General features: G+C 42.1%; 1 protein-coding gene across 1 annotated transcript in view; it reads left to right on the top strand.

The window, feature by feature from the left end:
• Window positions 1–19,692, top strand: part of FOXK2 (forkhead box K2) — a 45,156-nt gene extending 25,464 nt beyond the window's left edge. The window contains exons 2-9 of the mRNA XM_053960776.1: window positions 6,156–6,350; window positions 9,009–9,156; window positions 9,606–9,752; window positions 12,516–12,709; window positions 13,493–13,668; window positions 14,582–14,878; window positions 15,279–15,488; window positions 17,443–19,692. Of these exons, the coding sequence (XP_053816751.1) occupies window positions 6,156–6,350; window positions 9,009–9,156; window positions 9,606–9,752; window positions 12,516–12,709; window positions 13,493–13,668; window positions 14,582–14,878; window positions 15,279–15,488; window positions 17,443–17,639 (1,564 nt within the window). The 3' untranslated portion in view covers window positions 17,640–19,692. The remainder of the gene's footprint in view (window positions 1–6,155; window positions 6,351–9,008; window positions 9,157–9,605; window positions 9,753–12,515; window positions 12,710–13,492; window positions 13,669–14,581; window positions 14,879–15,278; window positions 15,489–17,442) is intronic.
• Window positions 19,693–20,616: the final 924 nt, after the last annotated feature.

Raw genomic sequence — 20,616 nt, 5'->3', positions numbered from 1 at the left:
TTTGGGCCACAGAAATCAATTGGAAAGGATACAGGGAATTAAGGGGAACACGTGGGAGGTCGGGATTCAGTCCCCAGAGGAAAAACTGCCACTCTTTAAAGGGCAGTTGCTTTTTGGTAACCTCTAGAAGTGCCTTGACTAGTAATGGCCAAGCATAATTGAATGTAAATTTATGGTAAATTAGCCACATCAGGACTTGGTTTCAAAGCTAGGAGGAGGAGGAGGAATCCATCCCACCACAATGGATGTGGACATGGCCCTGTAGGAAGTGATGCCATGTTCTGGCTGGGGTGGTTTCTCCCAGGCTGTGGTCAGCAGCCAGCAGGAGGGCATCAAAAATGTCCCTTCTAAAAATCTGCTAGAGGAGCTGGACTTTGTGTTCCATTAATATAGATAATTTTTTTCATCACCACTCCCCCATCAATAGAAAAAAACAGATACTCCTATTGCCAACAATGGAGAAAGGTTTAAAAATACCACATTAAAGCTAAAATCTCTGACAGGAGCACAAGGTGGCCCCTCATGTAAGGTGAACAAGCACCTACATGAACAAATTACCCATTGAGAAAGTTATCCCTCTTTAGGATTATAAGAAAATAATTATAATCTAGTTTTATACTGGATCACTCTTTTTCAGGGTATCCGTGATAACTTTTCCTATACTCTTAGTGATGGCAAAGTGTTACAACAACACTTTTTAAAAGTAATCCTAGAAAAGACTTTGTAAAACAAATATCTGAACAATTATTTCTGTTTAAAGAGTCAAGACAATGCCTACTGTAAAAAATTGTGTGGTATTTTCCTAATAACCTGTACTTTATTAGTAATCATTTAGTGCTGGGAATTTTCAGGTGGCTACTCAATATATGACAATTTGGATGGATTTATAGATCACCTTTGTTATTAGATTGGAAGCCCAGACTTTAAACTGTTGGGTACTTTTCGATTATCTTGAAATAAAAACAGCAATTCAGTTCAATTTGTCTTCTTAATAAGTTTTGGGTTTGCTGATTCTTTTAGCTCTAAAGGTGATGACTCTATTCCTGAAATGGAGTGTGGTATTGACTTCCAGTTCAGTTACACACAGCCCAAAGTCTTAAAAATAAATTCTGGATGTGAATAATTCAGTATGCCTGCTCTTGGTGTTGAGCACTCAGAAACCTTTTGGTAGAAAATTCAGACACTGAAATATGTAATCATACTTCAACTTGTTGAGCTTTTTTCACTTCCATGGTAATTCTAGTTGTACTTGTTAAGACTCATCTTTTAAGTCTTGTTTATTTAAAAACCAGTTAAAAACCACAGCCACATATTGTTTAATCTATAATTAATATCCTATTAATCCATTGTGATGGAATCAATAATAAATGAAGCAGCAAATGGAGAAAAGATGAAATTGGGGTCCTTGTGCTTTCAAATTGAAATTTACCCATTAGCAGGAAGTCAATCAAATTGTAATTTCCAAGCACCACGTTCCAGTAGGCACTTGCTTGAATGGACTCACTGCTGGAATGCTCAGGGCAGAGGGAAAGGCTAAAGGACCTCAATTTAATTTAATTTTTTTCTCCAGAGGCTCACACTTTGGGCACAAGCAGCTGTAGAAGTTGCAGCGAAGAGTTTGTGTCTGTACAAATGAGAAAACTCTTCACTGCTTTAGAGTGTATTTAGGGGAAATGAGTTTCCCTACCTATGTATGGATGGCTTCAAAATTTTTACAGACAAGGCTCTGAGCAACCTGGTCTAACTTGGAAGTTACCCTGCTTTGAGCAGGAGATTGGGCTGGACACTTTCAGAGGTCCCTTCCAAACTTGATTTCTCTTAAATTGTGTCTGAAAGATGTAAAAGCTCAATTTTTGCTTGACTTGTGAAAAAGAATTATTTCAAAAGCGGGCCTGTTAGTGTACACTGTAGGTGATTAAGTGTCAGTGTGCACATCTTCTGCCAGAAGTATAAATAAATGAATTGGCTGTGAGAGTCATTTTTACTGGAATCAGGGGAAAGTTTGGGAAGTGAATCACAAGTAGGTAGGTAAGAGGAATTAGAAAATGGATCAGTTTCAAATCTCCCTTCCATGGAAAGGAGACCATAGCTAGAAGTATAGTGATTTCCATGTTTTTTGGTTACTTCACTGATCAAAATAGCAGAAGGAAATACAGATAGTATCATCTTGGGCTGCTGTACTGTCAGAGAAAACTGGAAAAGCTGTGTTTGGTGGTGCAGATGCTGATAATGACCTCTGCTTCTCTCTGTGGGGAGTTAACACTGCCCGTGTTCACCTTGAAAGTATTTGAAGTCAAAAATCGACACAAGCAATCTCCCGGATGCTGACTGGGTTCTTTTTTGAGTCTTGGCTTTTTAATGTGAAAAGCTGAAGCTGTCCTTGGCTCTCAGTAAATCAACAAGAGTTCAAAACCAGGCATCTTGTTATTCTTTCAGATCTGTTTAAATCTCAGGGGATCTTTAAGTTAACAGGGGTTCAGAATCACAGTCAGTGTGAAGGAATTGAGCTGTGCACTTGTAACTACCCTGACTTCAGGGGTTATCACTGCTCAACCCTTATAATCTATTTGAATGTAAAATCTGGAGGTGCTGATAAAAGAACCAGCTGATCAAAGTGGCATGGCAGCTTCTGTCTGATTTTGGTCCTGGTTCTTAGAAGGCAATTAAACTGGAATAATTCAAAGGATGCTGAAGCACTTGGTGTCACAGCAGGGTTTATGTACAGGGAAGAAATTGAATTCTTCTGCTGTGTTTTGGTTTCCCAGGTAAAGACAGGATGAAATTCCTCCTTCCCAGCAGATGGTATTTTCACACAAGTGTATCATCAGCTTTTCCCTGCAGTATGGACAGAACTGCTGAGGGGAAATGAGAAAATATTGGAAATATAGATGTGACAAAACTAGACTTTGTACATTTTACCCTGAGACACTTCTCTGTCACCCTGCAAAGTTCCTAAACTCTATAGAGGTCCTGCCTGGATCAGCATCGCTGTGTTTGGCTGGGAACTGCAGGTATAAAGGAGTTATCTGTGGAATAGTTTGAAATGATGTGATGCTTGCTGTCTGTTTTCCAGTAGTCAACCCACAATGAGCTTTTTTTTTTTAATTTAAAGAATTAGTGATGTAATGAGCTACGTTTTAGCTGTGACACCTCCTCTGTGGTTCCTTGGGTCATGCAGTGGCTCCATTGTGATGCTCACCTGGACTTGTCACCAATAAATATGCAAAACAGATTTATTTCTTTGGGATTTTTTTTGTAACTGGGTTGTCTAGATGAGTTTTTACTCCAGCAAGCCATCCTGTGGTAGTGTATTGTGAAACTATTGTAAGCTTTTGAACAGTGAGTAAAACCCAATTCAGCTTATGAAGGACTAAATGTTTGATGAGGTCTCTCCCTGTGGGTGTTTCTGTGGTTTTTGTTTAGTTCATTGTATAACTAAAGAATATGCCAAAACCAACTTGATTCTGATCAAATTAGAACATGTTCTGTACTTTGATTTTGGATGTAAACATCAGACATTTGCATAACTGCAATTTATTCAGGAATTCTCTTGGTTAGTATACACTCTTTATTCTGCTTTTTGGCTGAATTCCAGATATAAAAATATCCTTCCATTAAAAAAAAAAAAACTGTTTGCAAATATGAATCAATTGACAGATGTGGTCTTTTGATAATATTCAGGTGTTCATTGCTCTAACCAGACAGGGATTTGTAAGTACATTGTATCTTCCTTACTTACACTGGCCTTTCAGGCATGGGAAATGTAAACTGCACTGGGGATGCCTCTGGGTTTTCATGTCAGTTAAAGGTTTTTTGGCATGTGTAGAACCTCTGGAGTCTCCTGGCTGGTCAAAGCTCCTGTGTTTGGGGCTGCTTTTTGTGGGTGGATTTTTCCAACCTTGAACATTTGAGAGCCCCATGTCTGTGCTGCTGCCTTGTTTGCCAGAGGTGCCCACAGGGAGATGATGGATTCAGGGCTGCAGTAGGGTAAAAGGGAGATCTTTTAATATGTGTGTGCCTACATGGAATACCAGAGGAGCTGCTGAATATTCCTTTTCTGCCTCTCCATGTTCCTGAAGTTGTGGAGATCCACCTCTTCCCCATCCTCACCTGGTGTGGCACGGGAGGACTCCAGTTCCTCAGTGCTGTGCACTGGGGTGGTTTTTTACCAGGCAATAAGGACTCTAATCAGAGAATTAGCACCTAAACCCATGTCCAATTCTTCCCATGTTTTTCTTGAGTTGAAATAAATGTGGTCTTACAAGCATTTAAGGTAAATTTGCAGGTATGGAATAGCCTCATGAAATGCACAGGGAAGGTGACTAAATCTGTGTTTGTGTCAAGCAGATGTTGTTGTTCACTTTCTCACAGGGATTTTTACTTAATCTTTGGCTGTCTTTGCATACACTTGAGTGTTGTTTTTTGTTGCTGCTTAAAAGAAATGCTTGGAAAATATTTTTATTAGCAAAACAACCAAGACCCCTTTCCATTGTCACTAAAACGATACAAGCACAAAATACTTTCTACTGGAAAAATCGGAGAAATGAGTTGTTACTGAATGTATTAAAAAAACCCAACCCAGAAATTGGTCCACTTAACTTCCTTGCTGAAATGCTTGTGCAGTTTTTTGGCATAGATTCTGTTCCTAATTTAGTACATTGAGCATGTTTCAGAAATAGGTCGTCTGTTAAATGCGGACACGGTCCGTACTCAGAAGTAAGACAGAGAGAAAAGGAAGGTCACTGTCAATTCTTTCTCTTTTTCCTGATCCTTGAATGTGGATTGTAGGGAAAAAGAACCACTGTGGTGCATGTGGCAAGGGACATAGTGAAAATCAAATGCTGCCTTTGTTCTATAAACATCCTTAGATTCATTTTAAGATATGAAAGCCAAAACACATGAGAGTTCATTTCTAAGGCTACTCCGCAGCTGAGTGTTCCTGCCAATTCTTACATCACTTTTATGTTTAATATATTTTTCCAGAGGAATGATCACTTTTATTTACAGTCTGTATTTTGCATTCATAGCTCATTTCTTACCCCTTGTTCCAGCATGTGCTTGTTTCCTTTTTGTATAAAACTAGATCTGCCTAGAAGCTCTTAAAAGCAAAACAAACCCAAACCCCAACATTTTGTAAGGTTTCTTTCTGGGTATAGTGTCGCTGGAAAGTCCTTTTCATCATGTGGGAGGTGTGTAAATGTCATCGTGGGTTTAGTGCTCAGTGTAGTCTAACAACTTAAGGATGAGGAGGTAGTAAAGTTATTTGAACTGTATTTTTATAGATGCTTTTGTTGAGACAAAATTAAGTTTCTGCTTTGCTCAAGATTGAGCAAATTTATTTACTGAGAAGTCAGAAACAAGCCTGTCCTGTTTAATTGGGTTCAATTCTAAATGCTGTGCACAGGGATGTAGAAGGAGGATTATCCTAAGGTACATTCATTGCATTTTATTTTTCAAATTTGTAAACAGTTGCACATTGTTAATTTATTGCTTGTCATTAAATTTAGGTGTGTAATCCTTGGTAATACATGAAAATAGGCAGTTTACTGAAATTGGGTCTTAAATTCAGCTCTGAAAAAAGGTATTTGAATGTAGTACTAAAGCAGCAGTATACCCTGTAAATGAGCAGAATTGGAATTGAGATATATTTAATTTAATAGGTATTTTAAGAGAAAAGAACCCAAATCTCTTAGACCAGTCTATGAAACTGGTTAGACCTCAAATTGGCCAACGTTCATGCTTCTGATTAATTCTGCTATCATGGACCAACTTGTTCATTTGCTGAAGCCTTTCCTTGGCATCATAAAATAATGAGGTTTTGTTTTTAAAATAGCTCTGCTTTGGGGGTACTGCAAGATCAGGATGAACCTCATGAAATTTAGACACAATGCGCAAACTGCCCTTGTTAGAAAAAATTGCATTTCCTTTTTATTCCCTAACAAATGTCAGTTGCTTACCTGGGGATCTTTTCTGGTCATATTGATCTCTCTGTATGATCTTAAAATTAAGATGGTCATGGGTAATTATAAATATATATATAAAATTATAAATTCTAAATGAGCTTAGGTGATAACGTGCAAGTTATTCAGAAAGTCTTACATTCTGTAAACAAGTGGCTCATATATTTGGTTTTTTTTTTTTTTTTTATTTTTCAGCTGTACTTTCAGGTTTCCCAGCACAAACATCAAGATAACATTCACAGCTCTGTCCAATGAAAAGAGAGAAAAACAGGAGGCCCCGGAGTCCCCAGTGAAGCCTGTGCAACCCCAGATCTCTCCCTTAACAATAAACATTCCAGACAACATGGCTCACCTGATCAGCCCCCTCCCTTCTCCCACAGGAACTATCAGGTATTTAAACCCTGCAGGTGGGATCAGGGCCACGTGCAGTCAGCCTCAGCACAACTTTCTCATTCAAGATTCTGCTTTTGATGTCAAAATTCAGCTGAAGCTCAGCCTTACCTGCCTCCAGAAACCCCCTTTCTGCTGACATAGCTGCATGAACATTAACATGTTCAATGTATAACATTCTGCTCAAGAACCTGGGATTTTTCTTGCATTTCAACAATTTAAATTGCTTTTTGCTCTTGCATGCTTATTGCAGTGCTTCAAATTAGACAATTTTAAATTACACCATTTTAAAACGTCCTGATTTGTCACTGTCCTGAAGTTCATCATCAGCAAAAATGGTGGTTTGGGTTATTATTGGTGTGGAAAATGGACTGATCTGTTACTTCAGAAGATTTGTTATGGGTTAGTCACTGCTGGAAGGGAGCAGACCTTTTACTGAAAGCACAGGCTGAGGTGCAGAGCTCAGTGTCAGGGTGGCTGATCCAGGATTTTCCCTGCTCTGCTGCTTCTTTGGTAATTGCAGCCCTTGTCCCACCTTTTACTTGGGACCAAACTCAATTAAACACAAGCAACCCGTCCTCACAAATTACTTCAGATGGGATTTTTCAAAGTCTTGGAAAGATCAGGAGCAAAACTTCCATGTCAAGGCCCTGAAAGTTGTTTCAGTCACTTACATGGTTTTGGAAGCTTTTTTTGTCCCCTCTCCCTTCCTGTGTCTTCACTTGAGTGAAGAACGGTCCATGCTCACTTTTTAAAAAGGTACAACTTGTTAATGAGATTTGAATGGAAGGATAATTGACTTCTTGCATGTTTGCCAAGCTCTTGCTCTCTCTCTGGGAGTGTTTAATGACACCTGCTTAAATGATGGAAGCAGAGAGAAAAGATACCTAGCCTTGGCTGTGTTACAGGTTTGCTTTCTTATAAGAATTCAGGGAAAACACATCTTGCCAATGACAGAGCAGCTCACAAATATTTCAGATAATATCCCATCTATCACCACTGGCTTTGCCTTGCTATGAATTTTGTAATTCTCTTCAGGGCTTTCATGCACCTGTTGAGTAGTTTATTACAGAAAAAAAAAAGATGACAGTTTGGAGTCTATTTTGAGAGCAAAGCCTGACAGTTTCTCTGCAAATCATCCTGTTTTGTAGAAGGCTTGTAAACTTGCTTTGATTATACCATATGTGTCTCTTTGTCAATATATGCTGAAGTGAGCAGAGCAGAGGGATGTTGTCAGCTGATACGTGCAAACACAGAGCAGGAGTGACCTATATCTAAAAAAATAAAGTAACTACACATTTGGGCTTTAACCAAGGATTCTTCTATACAACACTTAAAAATTGCCATCTCTCTCTTATAGTAAATATATCACTAGTAACAAATCATGGGTGGATTTCTTGGGAAGTGAAGCTTTGATACTCTCAGTGTAAGTATATATTGCCCAGTCTGTAGTGTTTGTCTCCTTCTGGACATAAGAAAGGAGGTAGCAAAAAACTTGAGGGGCCAGCCAGGCAGACAAACAAACCTTGACAGATGTAAATTGTTAAAGCTTTGGTGTACAGATGTAAAGAACATTGTCTAGATTTATTTGTTGTTGATGTTTTGAACCACAGATTCAAAGATTAAAGATTATCTTTGGAGATAAGGCTGGTTCTGGGGGCGCAGCCAGGTGCAGCTATTGAGATTTCTAGTTTTTTGGAATTTCTGAGGGCTGCCTGGAAATCAGCTGCAGTGTGAATTGCAGAGAGTGTGTCCTTGCAAGAGAGCTGCCAGAATTATTCTGGGGAAGGGGATGGACCTCACCTGCTGACTTTCTCTTTCCTCTTGGATGAAAGGAAATCATAGAAGAAAATTGGCATCGTGCAGCTGCAGTTCCTGTGGATTCTGCAAGGCAGGGGACCACTGGTAGAAAGATGTTCCAGTGGAATTATATCCAGTTTTACCTGGTTTTCTGTGATGGATGGCAAAATGTGAAGTGTTAGGAGATACTTTTGTAGCGTTTGGCACCATCTCTTGCTTTCTAACAGTGTATCTGCTCTGTTGGCCCAATACTGCATTAAATCAGCTGAGTCAGTGCTGATGCATCCCATTTATAGATAAATTTATGATTTTTATACACATATGTATGTGTAAGTATGTGCACACACCTGTAAACACTTAAAATAATGCTGGTTTCAATTTAAATGAGAATCAAAATTTTTTTACCTCACTGCTTGCTATATTTTCTCAAATGTGCAAAAACACTACACAGGAGAGATGATTTTTTTGGGGGCAGACTGAACACAAGCATATGGCAGAAATTCCATGCAAGATGTGTGTCTTGTTTCCAACAAGTGTCTGAAAATTTGTGGTTGCTGATGCAGTTAAGGTGGACTTAAGGTGGCAAATCTTACACAGATACAGTACAGCCTGCTCAATCAGCTGATCCTTGTCTGGAGGAGGAAAGCCTGAGTGAGGTTTCTTCCTGCAGTGGTTCTGATTCCATGGCTGGCTTAGCAAGGCATGGAAGGTGGTTTGGAATGGAAGCCCTGCCAGCCCTTTAGCTGCAGCCTCACATCTCTGGTAGTGGCTTTGCTGCAGTAAGAGCTTTTTGATGAGACATAATGTGGTGATATACTGTATAACAAAATAGTAGGATCTTCTTTTTATGCTCTACAGTGCTGCGAATTCCTGCCCATCGAGCCCCCGCGGCGCAGGCTCTTCAGGGTACAAAATGAGTCGTGGAATAGCATCTGACCTACATTTGATGGCTGACAATTCACAGTCAGAAAACGACAAGGAAGCTTCAGGGGGAGACAGCCCGAAGGTAAACACAGCTTGAAACCAATGCCAGAAATTACACCTGAACTGAATGGAAGACTTGGGATGTTTTGTTTGCTAAGGTGTATGCACTGAGTGGTAATTTAACATGCCAGGCTTTAAAAACAATGTGTAGGGTTTTGTGATCAGATGTGAGATTGATTGATTGATTGATTGATTACCCCTGTCCCCTTTGGGGGAGGGTTTGTGTGCAGTTATAGATCTGTTTGGAGGCTATAGAAAATTCTTTGCTGTTATACATATCTGCAAAATGTATGTAATCCTAAAATTGCTAATCAGAAGATTGAAGCTTTCTTAGTTTCTTTTCTGCCTCAAGATTTTGGTTGTCCAAAAGTGCCCTAAGTCAAGTTAATGATGTTTTATGACTTTTGATCTGGTGAGAAGTGTGTATCTCTTCAAAGTTTGTTGATGCAGACTTTTCTTGTTTCTGTCCAGGATGACTCTAAGCCACCCTACTCCTATGCACAGTTAATAGTCCAAGCAATTACAATGGCCCCGGATAAGCAGCTTACACTAAATGGAATTTATACGCACATAACTAAAAATTATCCCTACTACAGGACAGCAGACAAGGGCTGGCAGGTAATTTTGATTTCTGGAATATTTTTGTTTTACATGTGAGCAATACTGGCAGCTGTAAATGGTCATGAGCAGGCAGTTGGTAAGCCTCATAACCCTTCAGATACAGAATTTGTCAAATGAGCACGTTGTCTTTCCTCTGATTGTAAGTTTTCCAGCAAAGTGGGCAATTTACATTAGTCTGTATTTTAAATGCTGCTTTATTGATGGAATGGTGTTCTCTAAACCTCTAGTAGGGATGCAGACAGACTTTGGGGAAAACAAAGTGCCTTTGGCACTGGATTTGAATCCTCTATGCTATCTAGGAAAGGTGTCATGTTCTGTAACTTACAGTTGTGTAAACATCCATGTTGCTATCTCGAGATAAAATGGAGATATCAAATGCTCCAAGTTTAGCTCTGTTTGAAAACAGTGATCTTGCCCATGCAGCAGGTGAAGGAACAAGTGTGTTATCTGTCATTATCTCACCCTGGTTCATGCACTGTTTGATTTGTGAACTTGCCCATTCCTGTACCAAACCTTTCAACTCTGCAGAATTAATTTCTGCTTTCTTTTCATTTTCACAAGACCAGCCTCAGCTTTTGCCAGGATGACTAACCAGTACAAATCAGTCTGGCAGAGCCTTCCCAGGCACACGTGAAGGCTCCATGCCTTTGGTGCTGTTTTGGGTGTCTCAGAGGCCAAGGAGCCCAGTTTGCAGGGCCTGGAACACCTGGAGCACATGGTCCATGCTGGGCTATCTGCTCCCTCTTTAGTTATTGCAGGGAGGTAAAATTTGGGGAGATTGGGTAAGGGGAAAAGTGAGGAAGTGTTAATGTTGGCTGCACAAGTAGAAGACTGAAGAATATAAGCCTTCCCTGCAGAGGAAGAGATTTTTCAATATTAATCACATACTTTGTCATACAGCCTAAATGAAAGCTGGGTCACTCTCCCAAGGTTAGCAGGGAACGTAGCTGTTCCTGGCTGTTTGCTAAGGGTTTGGTTAGTCAAGGACTTGGCTGTTGTGGCTGGGAGGTCTCTTTTGTTTCCCTTTCCCACATAACAGTGCAGTATCCTGGCTGCAGTCGTGTTGTTTTAGCAACAAGACTCTGTTTATAAAATGTTGATGCGTGTTTTGCTTCCTATTTTGCAGTACCTTGAGTATCTGTGTAGATGGTGTTTCTTTGTGAGCATCATGAACCCCACACACACACACACACACACAGAGTTATGCTGAGGTAAAGAGCTCTGCCACAGAGCAGGCTGTGGATTTGGGGCTGTAATGCTTCCTAAAGCCAAGGTGATAGGCACAGCAGACAGTGTGTTCTGGAGTCATTAATCAGCAGCTATTCATAGAAACAATTGGAAAAGCTGAAAATCAGATGCTGTTCAGTCACTGCTCTGCCAGCTCCTCCACATTAGGAGTTGGATTGCAGCTCAGGTGACTTAGGATAGATGTTTTAAATCAAATTGGAGGCTATGTATGCACATATCATTGAAAACATAGAGTACAAACACATGTACAGTGGCCCAGCCCCACACCTTAAGGCACAGGTATTTATATCCTTTAGCATACAATGGTCTCATTTTGATGAGCATTTGAAGGCTCCTCTCTGTGAACTTATTTTAGCAGGTATTTTTGGATCTACTCCTTTATTCTAGCATATGGAGAAATAAATACAATTTATAAATATGTTCTTGGCATCTTTCTAGTTCTGTTTCCATTTTTGGCAGGGAAAAGAACATCTCTGGTTTCATCAGTTTGCATTCAAGAAATCATATGTGGTTATCATCACTGCTTTAAGCTTTCCAGACTTACCGCCAGGGTCATGAACTCAGATATTTGAGCAAGTTTGACACTGGCTTTGCAAATTTTTGAGAGCTTTTGTTAGCATAAAGTTTTTTCCCATTTACCTCTGTTCCCCCACAAGTGTTTCAGGGTGAATCCTTAGCATCAGTCTCTTCCTGTTCAGTGATAGTATTGAGAGAGATTTTGGGGTTTATCTATGTTAAAAAAATGGAAAAATAAAATAAAATTAAATTCTATGTGCAAAGCTAAGCACACATAGAGCTACTTGAGGGTGTCAGCAGTTCTGTGCATTGCTCTGATGGAGGAGTGGGGGGATGTTGCAGCAAACTGAGGATGTGGGAAGGTGCAAAGGGACCGTGGTGACAAAGATCTGGAAGAGCTGGTTCAGGACCTGCTGCCACTTGGTGTTTTAATTGACACATTAAATTCTTGGCTCTGTTACTGAGACAAACTGGACTGTGGGTGAATTCACAGCAATCCAGCTGCCTGTGGAACTTGTGTAATTTATTTAGCCTTTTCTTTCTGAGCTGTGGAACAGCAACAGAACTACCATGTAGGATCAGAATCAGTCTATGCTGTGTTCTGCTGGCCCTCCTGGAAGGAGCTGGGACACCTGGGGAAGGGTGGTGTACAAGCACTGGTCATTTTTATTTTTGGTTTTAACACTGCATTCTGCACAAGTATTTGTAGTGTTCTAAACATTGGTTTCAATCACCGTGTTTCTCATGAGAGAATGAAATAAATGGGATTCCTGTTATTTCCAATTAGAATACTGGGTTTTTAATTGTTGGGAAAGATTTTACAAATGCAAGAGTCCTTTCAGGTTTATGGCACTGCTTGGTAGTGCTCTGAGTTCTGTTAAATTAAGGAATTAAAGAGCTGAACCCCGAGTCTCCTATAGTACAAACTGCTGCAGTAGGCCACATTCTGACTTGGAAAAGTTATATGAATTCTACATATTTTTTTATGTTCCATAGAATTCAATACGTCACAATCTCTCTCTGAATCGTTATTTCATCAAAGTACCACGTTCCCAGGAAGAACCAGGCAAAGGCTCATTCTGGAGGATAGACCCTGCCTCTGAAAGCAAATTAATAGAGCAGGCTTTTAGGAAAAGGCGGCCTAGGGGAGTACCTTGCTTTAGAACCCCTCTGGGACCACTCTCTTCTAGGTAAGGAAAACCAGATGAACAAAAAGACTATGGCTGTTGTTTAATCTTCAGGCTGCTACAGACTTGATAGCTTTGGATACAGTCACAAGTTTAGTAATTTAATTTCATCCAGACTCAGTGTTTGAATTCTGTGTGTTTCATTAGGAGGCTGCCCCATACATCAGGCTTGTGTTTATTGCTTGTTTTTAAAGAACACAGTTTGCATAAATATCAGATTGTTAATGTATGCAAGCCTTGCTGTACCTTTGATGGGTTTTTCAGAATTATAATTTTAATTTCTAACTGCCATCTACTGGATTTTAAAACTGTTTACAAAGAAAAATCTCAGATACCAGCTACCATTTTATTGACCTTAGAGATGACAATTGTGTATTCAGTTTGCTAATGTTCGAGCGGAATTTGTGATGGGGAAATACCTGGGTTTAAATTATTCCCTCTGTAAAGTTATGGCCTTTCTGCTGGTGCAGATCTTTTTCTACTTGCCCTGTAGCCTCAGATTTGCTCATTGTTCTTCTCCACCAGAAGAAATGTTCATGTTTCACAGATTTAGAGTCTCCCCAAGAAGGCATCCAGCCGCTTCTTCTCCGTTAACTGTACCTGGAGTTTGCTTTTAAATTCTGTCCCTGTTTAACAGAAGCTTTTTAAAAGATCCTGAGCTCTGGGTTGTAGCTGTGCCCTCCCCTGCTGCGGGCAGTGTGTCACGCTCTCATTAGAGGAAGGCCGTGGGCTTTCACAGTTCAGAAGTTAAAACACATCAGCTGCTGCTTTCATTTCTAACTGCAGAAGTGCCCCAGCTTCTCCTAATCACTCTGGAGTGTTGTCTGCACACTCCAGTGGCGTCCAGACCCCCGAGAGCCTGTCCAGGGAAGGATCTCCTGTCCCCATGGAGCCCGAGCCCAGCGCCATCCAGCCAAAACTCGCCGTCATCCAAGAAGCGCGATTTGCACAGAGTGCCCCAGGTGAGCGGCCCTGAGCTCGGCACTGGGGCTGGGGGGCAGAGGGTGACCCCAAAATACTGCCAAGACTTAGTGTGTACACCAAAAATCAGTATATATGTCACCTGTTCAGAACAGATCTGTGAGAAAGTCGGGAACAGCCAGGAAGGGTCTGTTTGAACGCATGGGGCCGTTGTTACCTGGGGCTGCTCCAGAACCTTGGGTCGCTGTTGCTGAGGAGAGGCTGTGCCTCTGTCCTGTAGGACTGTGCTGTCTTGTAACAGTTCTCTTGAAAAAAACCCCAGAAGGTAAGGTTGTGTGTGTTAGAGAAATAAGGAAAGGCCTTTCACACCTCTGTGCTCATGTCATCCTTCCAGAGTAGGGGGGATAAAAGATTTGAAAGGATAAAGAGAGAGAAGAAATTTCCTATTTAAAACAAAAAGAACATTAGACACGATGGGATAAGGATGTGTTTGTTTCATTACCTTCTTTGATATACATTTGCCATCCAGCTTCTTGGCAATGGAAATGTGGCACTGCAGAGGGCAGAGATGGTTCTGAGCATTCCTCAGGATTGCCAGTGCAGCACACAGAGAGCATTCCCAGTGCTGGCATGCTGCACAAACACCTGCAGCACACACGTGTTCCTCTCTGGAAAGGGCTTTACTTAAGTAAGTGCTGAGCACAGCTTTGTTTGGGGGCAGAGCTGGGGTGTGTGGGTCTTGCTGAGCCAGTACAGCCCTTACCTTGAGCCTGGAGCTGGGAATAACCACTTGTCCTAACCTTCGTTGTCCTGTATTACCTTTTGGCTCATTCAGGCATTAGTAGAGAAGGAGCTTGTTAATTCTCTGAGGTTTAAATGTGAAGTTTAAAAGAACGACTGGCTTAGAAGAAATAATGAAAATTGGCAGTCTAATTTTGACCTCTTTCTTGGTAGGATCACCTCTCTCTAGCCAGCCAGTTTTAATTACTGTACAACGGCAGCTACCACAAGCTATCAAACCCGTCACCTACACTGTTGCAACTCCCGTGACAACATCGACCTCCCAGCAGCCTGTAGTTCAGACAGTTCACGTTGTGCACCAGATCCCAGCTGTGTCAGTCACCAACGTGACTGGATTAGCACCAGCAAACACTTACACTGTCGCGGGACAGGCGGTGGTCACACAAGCTGCTATGGTCACCCAGCCCAAGGTAGAACCTCAAGAGAATGGAGACCACAAGGAAGTCAAAGGTAAGAAGAACCTGTGGGGTTGTTTTGGCACCTCTTTATGCAGAGGGATCGGTGTTTGAAATTTAGAATTGTAGAACCATAGAAGAGTTTGGTTTGGAAGGGCCTTAAAGCCCATCTTTTTCCAGCCCCTGGTGTGGGCAGAGATGCCTTCCACTGTCCCAGGTTGCTGCAGGCCTCATTCAGGGAGGGGCAGGGATGGGGCATCAGTACTTGCAGGGCAATCAATGCTTGAAGTGTTTGGCTAAAACTGAAGATTTCAAATTGTAATTTCTCAGATATGTTGGAGCGAGTAATAAAACAACAGCGGCCTTGTTGTTTTCCACTGAGGCCTGATTGAGTGAAACCAAGTGGTTCCTGAGCACTTTGTTAATTTTAACCAAATTTTCTCTCCTGTTTGCAGTGAAAGTGGAGCCTCTCCCTGCTATTAGCCATGCTGCAATAGGAGCTGCTGGTCGCATCATCCAGACATCGCAGCCCACCCCCCTACAGACAGTCACCATCGTGCAACAGGCGCCGCTGGGGCAGCACCAGCTGCCCATCAAAGCTGTCACACAGAACGGGACGCACATCGTGCCCCTGAGCGCCGCCGTGGCGGGGCAGGGCAGCGCGGGTATGTCCTCCTCTCCTCTCCTCTCCTCTCCTCTCCTCTCCTCTCCTCTCCTCTCCTCTCCTCTCCTCTCCTCTCCTCTCCTCTCCTCTCCTCTCCTCTCCTCTCCTCTCCTCTCCTCTCCTCTCCTCTCCTCTCCTCTCCTCTCCTCTCCTCTCTCCTCTCCTCTCCTCTCCTCTCCTCTCCTCTCCTCTCCTCTCCTCTCCTCTCCTCTCCTCTCCTCTCCTCTCCTCTCCTCTCCTCTCCTCTCCTCTCCTCTCCTCTCCTCTCCTCTCCTCTCCTCTCCTCTCCTCTCCTCTCCTCTCCTCTCCTCTCCTCTCCTCTCCTCTCCTCTCCTCTCCTCTCCTCTCCTCTCCTCTCCTCTCCTCTCCTCTCCTCTCCTCTCCTCTCCTCTCCTCTCCTCTCCTCTCCTCTCCTCTCCTCTCCTCTCCTCTCCTCTCCTCTCCTCTCCTCTCCTCTCCTCTCCTCTCCTCTCCTCTCCTCTCCTCTCCTCTCCTCTCCTCTCCTCTCCTCTCCTCTCCTCTCCTCTCCTCTCCTCTCCTCTCCTCTCCTCTCCTCTCCTCTCCTCTCCTCTCCTCTCCTCTCCTCTCCTCTCCTCTCCTCTCCTCTCCTCTCCTCTCCTCATTCTCTCTGTGGTTGTTATAGGGATGTACTTAGTGGTGACAGCCCATCCTCTCTCCTTGTTAAACCAGCATAGAAACAAGTTTTAAAAGGAGCTCCTGTAAATCAGAGCTGCTAAAATGGTGCCTGCTCCCAGGTGGTTTGTTGGAAGCCACCAACAGGAAAACCAGAGCTTGCTTGTGGGTTGGCTCTTTGAACTGTTACTTTTTATTATGATTTTATTGAACCTGTACTGAAAAGACCAATATTCTGTAAGGTTTTGAGGTGGTTCATGTCTGAATCCATCATTCCCCTCTGGGCCTTGGCAGGCTGAGTGGGCAGCAGTGCTTTGTCATCATTCCACACATTCCCTCTCACTCCCAGCACGGGCAGGCTTGCTCTGCTGCAGGTCCTCACAGCTTGTTCTAACAGTTTTGGTTTAGGTATTATCTGATACTGAAGGAGAGGTTTTTTGTCATATGTTTACAGAAATACTTTTAGGGCTGTCTTACATCAATTCATTACCTGTCTTTCTAATGGAGTGAATTATCTTCTTCATTTCCTTTTTACTCCTTTGCCATCACTGACATTTATAGGTCAGTGTTCTGGCTGCTGCCACTTCACTACCAGCTTAAGAGCAGCAAAAGCATCACAGTCAGACTTGAGGTGCACTTTCTGTGTCAGAAGGGATGTGTGAATAGAGCTGAGAGCCATGTGAAATATACTGATAGGCTATTTTTAAAAGTAAGGAATAATTATTTTTCTCTTTTTCCTGGATTCTGAAAACTCAGCTGATTTCCACACGTTCCCTGACCCGGCAGCCGAGGGCTGCAGGGTGTGCAGGGAGTGTGGCTGCACACAGGAGTAGAGTTGTGATGCTTCCCACTGTTGTCTCAGTGTGTGTTGGCTGTGGAGTGAGGTGTGCTCCAGGTCCTGGTCTCTTGTTACAGTAACTCCTAAAGCAGCAAGAAACCAGGTAATTCTCAGGCAAAGCATCTAAATTGGGAGCTGGGCCCATAGAAACAGATTTGTGTTTGTCTGTGTGACACACACGGCTGTGTTCACACACACATCTGTGTGTTTGTCTTTGGTGAAAGAAGGTTTGTGCCATCTGAGAAGAAAGAAGTGCAGAGCAAATCCTGTTCCATTTTCCATGTGCAGTAAAGCAGCTGCTTTCAGATCCTGCTCTCAGCAGAACAGCTTGGCAGCATTGCTTGGTCCCTGTGAGTCAGCTGAGAGCTCTGGGGGCCACAAGAAACTCACGTTTCTTATTGTACAGTAAAACTGCACATCTCAGTATTGTGTATGTGATTTGACAAGGGTCAGGGTGCTGAGGTTTGTGCTCTCCTTTCTGCAGCTGCTGCAAGTCCTTTGCATATGTTAGCAACCCACGCGTCCGCATCGGCATCGCTCCCCACCAAGCGCCAGAACGGAGACCAGTCGGAACAGCAGGAACTCAAACGTATCAAAACAGAGGATGGAGAGAGCATAGTCATAGCTGTGAACGTGGACACCCCACCCGTGGCAGTGAGTGACAAAGGCAGCCAGAACTAGAAACTTTAGGGGAGTTTTCCTTTTTTTTTTTTTTTTTTTTTTAAAAAAAAAAAAAAAAACAACAAAAAAAAAAAAACCACAAAAAACCAACAAAAACAAACTCCGTGGTGCCAAAAGGAGACACTTAAATCTAACACCTAAAATGTTGGAACATGTTCTCACGCAGTGGGGAAAGGGGCCCTGTGAATCAGACTTCAACTTTCAGCACTGAAACAAAACCCAACACAGGTGGCCTTAAAACTTGGTAATTTCAAGTCAAACTGCAGAACCATGTTGTTGTAGAGGCTGTGCCCCCGCCCCTCCTGCCCCACGGACTGTGTGTGCTGGGAGGGCTGCAGCTTTAACAGGATCTGTCAGATTTTTCCCAGGACTGAGGATCTCAGTGTAACGGCAGCATGATAGCGCTTAGTGTGACTGGTTTAAACGATTGTAAATTCCTAAAGGGAACAGAGGCAGGAGCCATTCCGACACCGTGGCAGCTAAGCCTTTCCGAACCACCCACCCATGCAGTTGTTGATAGATATGCAGTATTTTGTTGTTCACATGTGGAATTAGAAATTTTTGAGGTGTATTTTCATTTCTTTGCAAAACAATGGGGTCTTTGACATTTCAAATCACTCCATTTCTACTCCGGAAACTTTGGAATCACACAACTACTTTTCATGTGAAATTTTGTTTGGTAAAAAACTGAATGTAGGGTTTTTTTAACCAACGGAATGATTTACTTTTGTCTGTCCTGTTCAAGTTCAGATAAAGCTACTTTATTACATCTGCAAATTTTCATATTTTAGCAGTTGCCTGATAAATTTAATCAAATTTTATTACCATGTGTAGTGATCAAACGCTTCTTTGGGCTTGCATGTAACTGATTAGAAACTCTGATGTAAATGAGCCGTTAACTGACATAAAGAACTGCTATGGATTTGACCAGAGCTGCACTTACCTGTTTCTCTCTCTGCTACCTTTTGCTGTTTGTTACTTTGTGTTGACTTTGACTGTCCCTGGCATATTTTTCCAGTCTAAAGTAAAACAAGAGTCTCGCTTAATATTGTGTATGTTTAAGATAACAGACTGTTCTTCATTTAGAAAGATAAAATTCTTTATCACGAGTCCTTTTAAAAAGAGTAAAATTATCTTGTCAGAGGTATATTCGATATTTTTAAGCTTAAGCACCCTTCAGTAGAAATTAATCTGCCCCGTTTCTCTGTAACACTTTGATGTCAGACACTGACCTCGGGGTCTCCATGACCAGTAGCTGTTGTGGTTTTCTAACAGTGGCTACCAGATTATGGTAATAATTTTTTTTTTTTTTAAGTGTGTGTTCTGCAGTTGAACATTTTAAAATGTATCGGTAATTTCTCACTTTAATGTGGTAATAGATTCCACTTTACATTTCAAAATTCAATTGAAACAAGGCTGCTGTTCAGTCTTCAACTCACACAACGTCTTAGTTCCTCCTGCAGCCAGGTGAGTGGGAGCCGGAGCGGGCTCCATCGGAATCTGGTTTTTGTCCTGTTCTGTAATAAAGATGCATTATTTATATTTCCTTTCCTGCTACGAAAGGAAAAACTGTATTTTCATGACGGACTGAACAGTTTGGAGTGGTTATTTTAGGCAGCTTTTGGAAACTATTTACCTAAAGACCAAATATGAGAAATGTGTACAAGTTTTGTGTTCATCCACACAATGGAACTGTTACAATGTCTCTGCAGATAATACATTAAAAAACTATGAAAAAAAAACTCTACACAAGCTGGATTTATAACAGGCATTTAAAAAAAAAAGCATAACCTGAAAAGAAGCATTTCTGTACAATTGCAACGTTTTCTTTAGAGGTTTTAAAAATAAAAAAAAGTAAAGTTTTAACATACTTTTTTTAAGAAAAAAAAATCCAGTACTAGTAATTTAATTTGGTGTTGAATGAATTGACTAGAATGTGGTTTATTTTCAGAAGTGAGAATCTGTTCACAACTAGGGCTAGGTGAATAATAGTGTATAAGATTTTTTTAAATAAAATTAAATTTTATTCAGCAAATTAACTAAGTTGAAATTACTCAACAAGTGTGTTTGGAATATCGATGTATATTTGGGGTTAATGCAGCTTCTGTGGCAGCCCCACCAGACCAAGGTGCCCCTTCCAGCCACGCCCTGTCCCAGGAGCCACGGGCATGGAGGGGCCTGGGGCTGGACCCTGCCAGGGCTTGGCACTGTTTGGGACACAGGAGGGCACAGGAATGTGTCTGCCTTAGATGGGTCATTATTTCTGTAAGTGAGTTTTAGGAGATGTCACTTTCTGGAGTCACTGTCACGAATGTGGGTTTGGTGTCTCATCCCCTTTTCCTGCACTGGTTACAGTCTCTGTTTCTCAGCAGTTGGGGAAATGCTTTGAAGGAGCAGGAAAGAAGCTGGGTCAGGTTTTCATGGCAATGCTTTGAAGAGCTGGGGAGAAACCCAACTCCACAAGCCTTGGATGGCTGTGGAACTGCTGGGCAGGGCTGTGGTGTTTGGAGCTGAATGGGCAGAGCCTGTTCCTTGAACAGAAAGCACGGTCTGAATGGTCTGAACAAACACAGTCCTTGGGGAAGAAGCAGAAAATAGCTTACCAAGGAGGCAGTGAAGTGGTGCAATTGTTACTGTGCCCCAGGGGCAGGCAGAGCGGTGTGACCCAGCCCCAGCCTGGTGGCATTCTGTGGCTGCTGTGTCTGACACGGCCCTTCTGCCCCGCGTCTGTAAGAACTGGTCATGTCTCACATCTCCAGCTGCACTGATTAACCTTCTATTTTCTCCTTTATTGTGACTACCTAAAGGTTCTGAAAGCAATCCTTGCATTCCACAGTTTCTGCAGGCAGACACCTGAATTACTGTGGAATTTAGTGCACCGACTCATTAGTTTTCCTGTCAGGATTCTGAACTGTGACACAGGTACTGTGGAGAGAGGTGGCAAAATGGGGAGAGAAGGCGTTGAGTTACTTTTTAA

The sequence above is a fragment of the Vidua chalybeata genome, chromosome 19, assembly GCF_026979565.1.
Source record: "Vidua chalybeata isolate OUT-0048 chromosome 19, bVidCha1 merged haplotype, whole genome shotgun sequence".
NCBI lineage: Eukaryota > Metazoa > Chordata > Aves > Passeriformes > Viduidae > Vidua > Vidua chalybeata.
The sequence above is the reverse complement of the archived record's forward strand: the minus strand, read 5'-3'. Positions and strand labels throughout refer to the sequence as shown.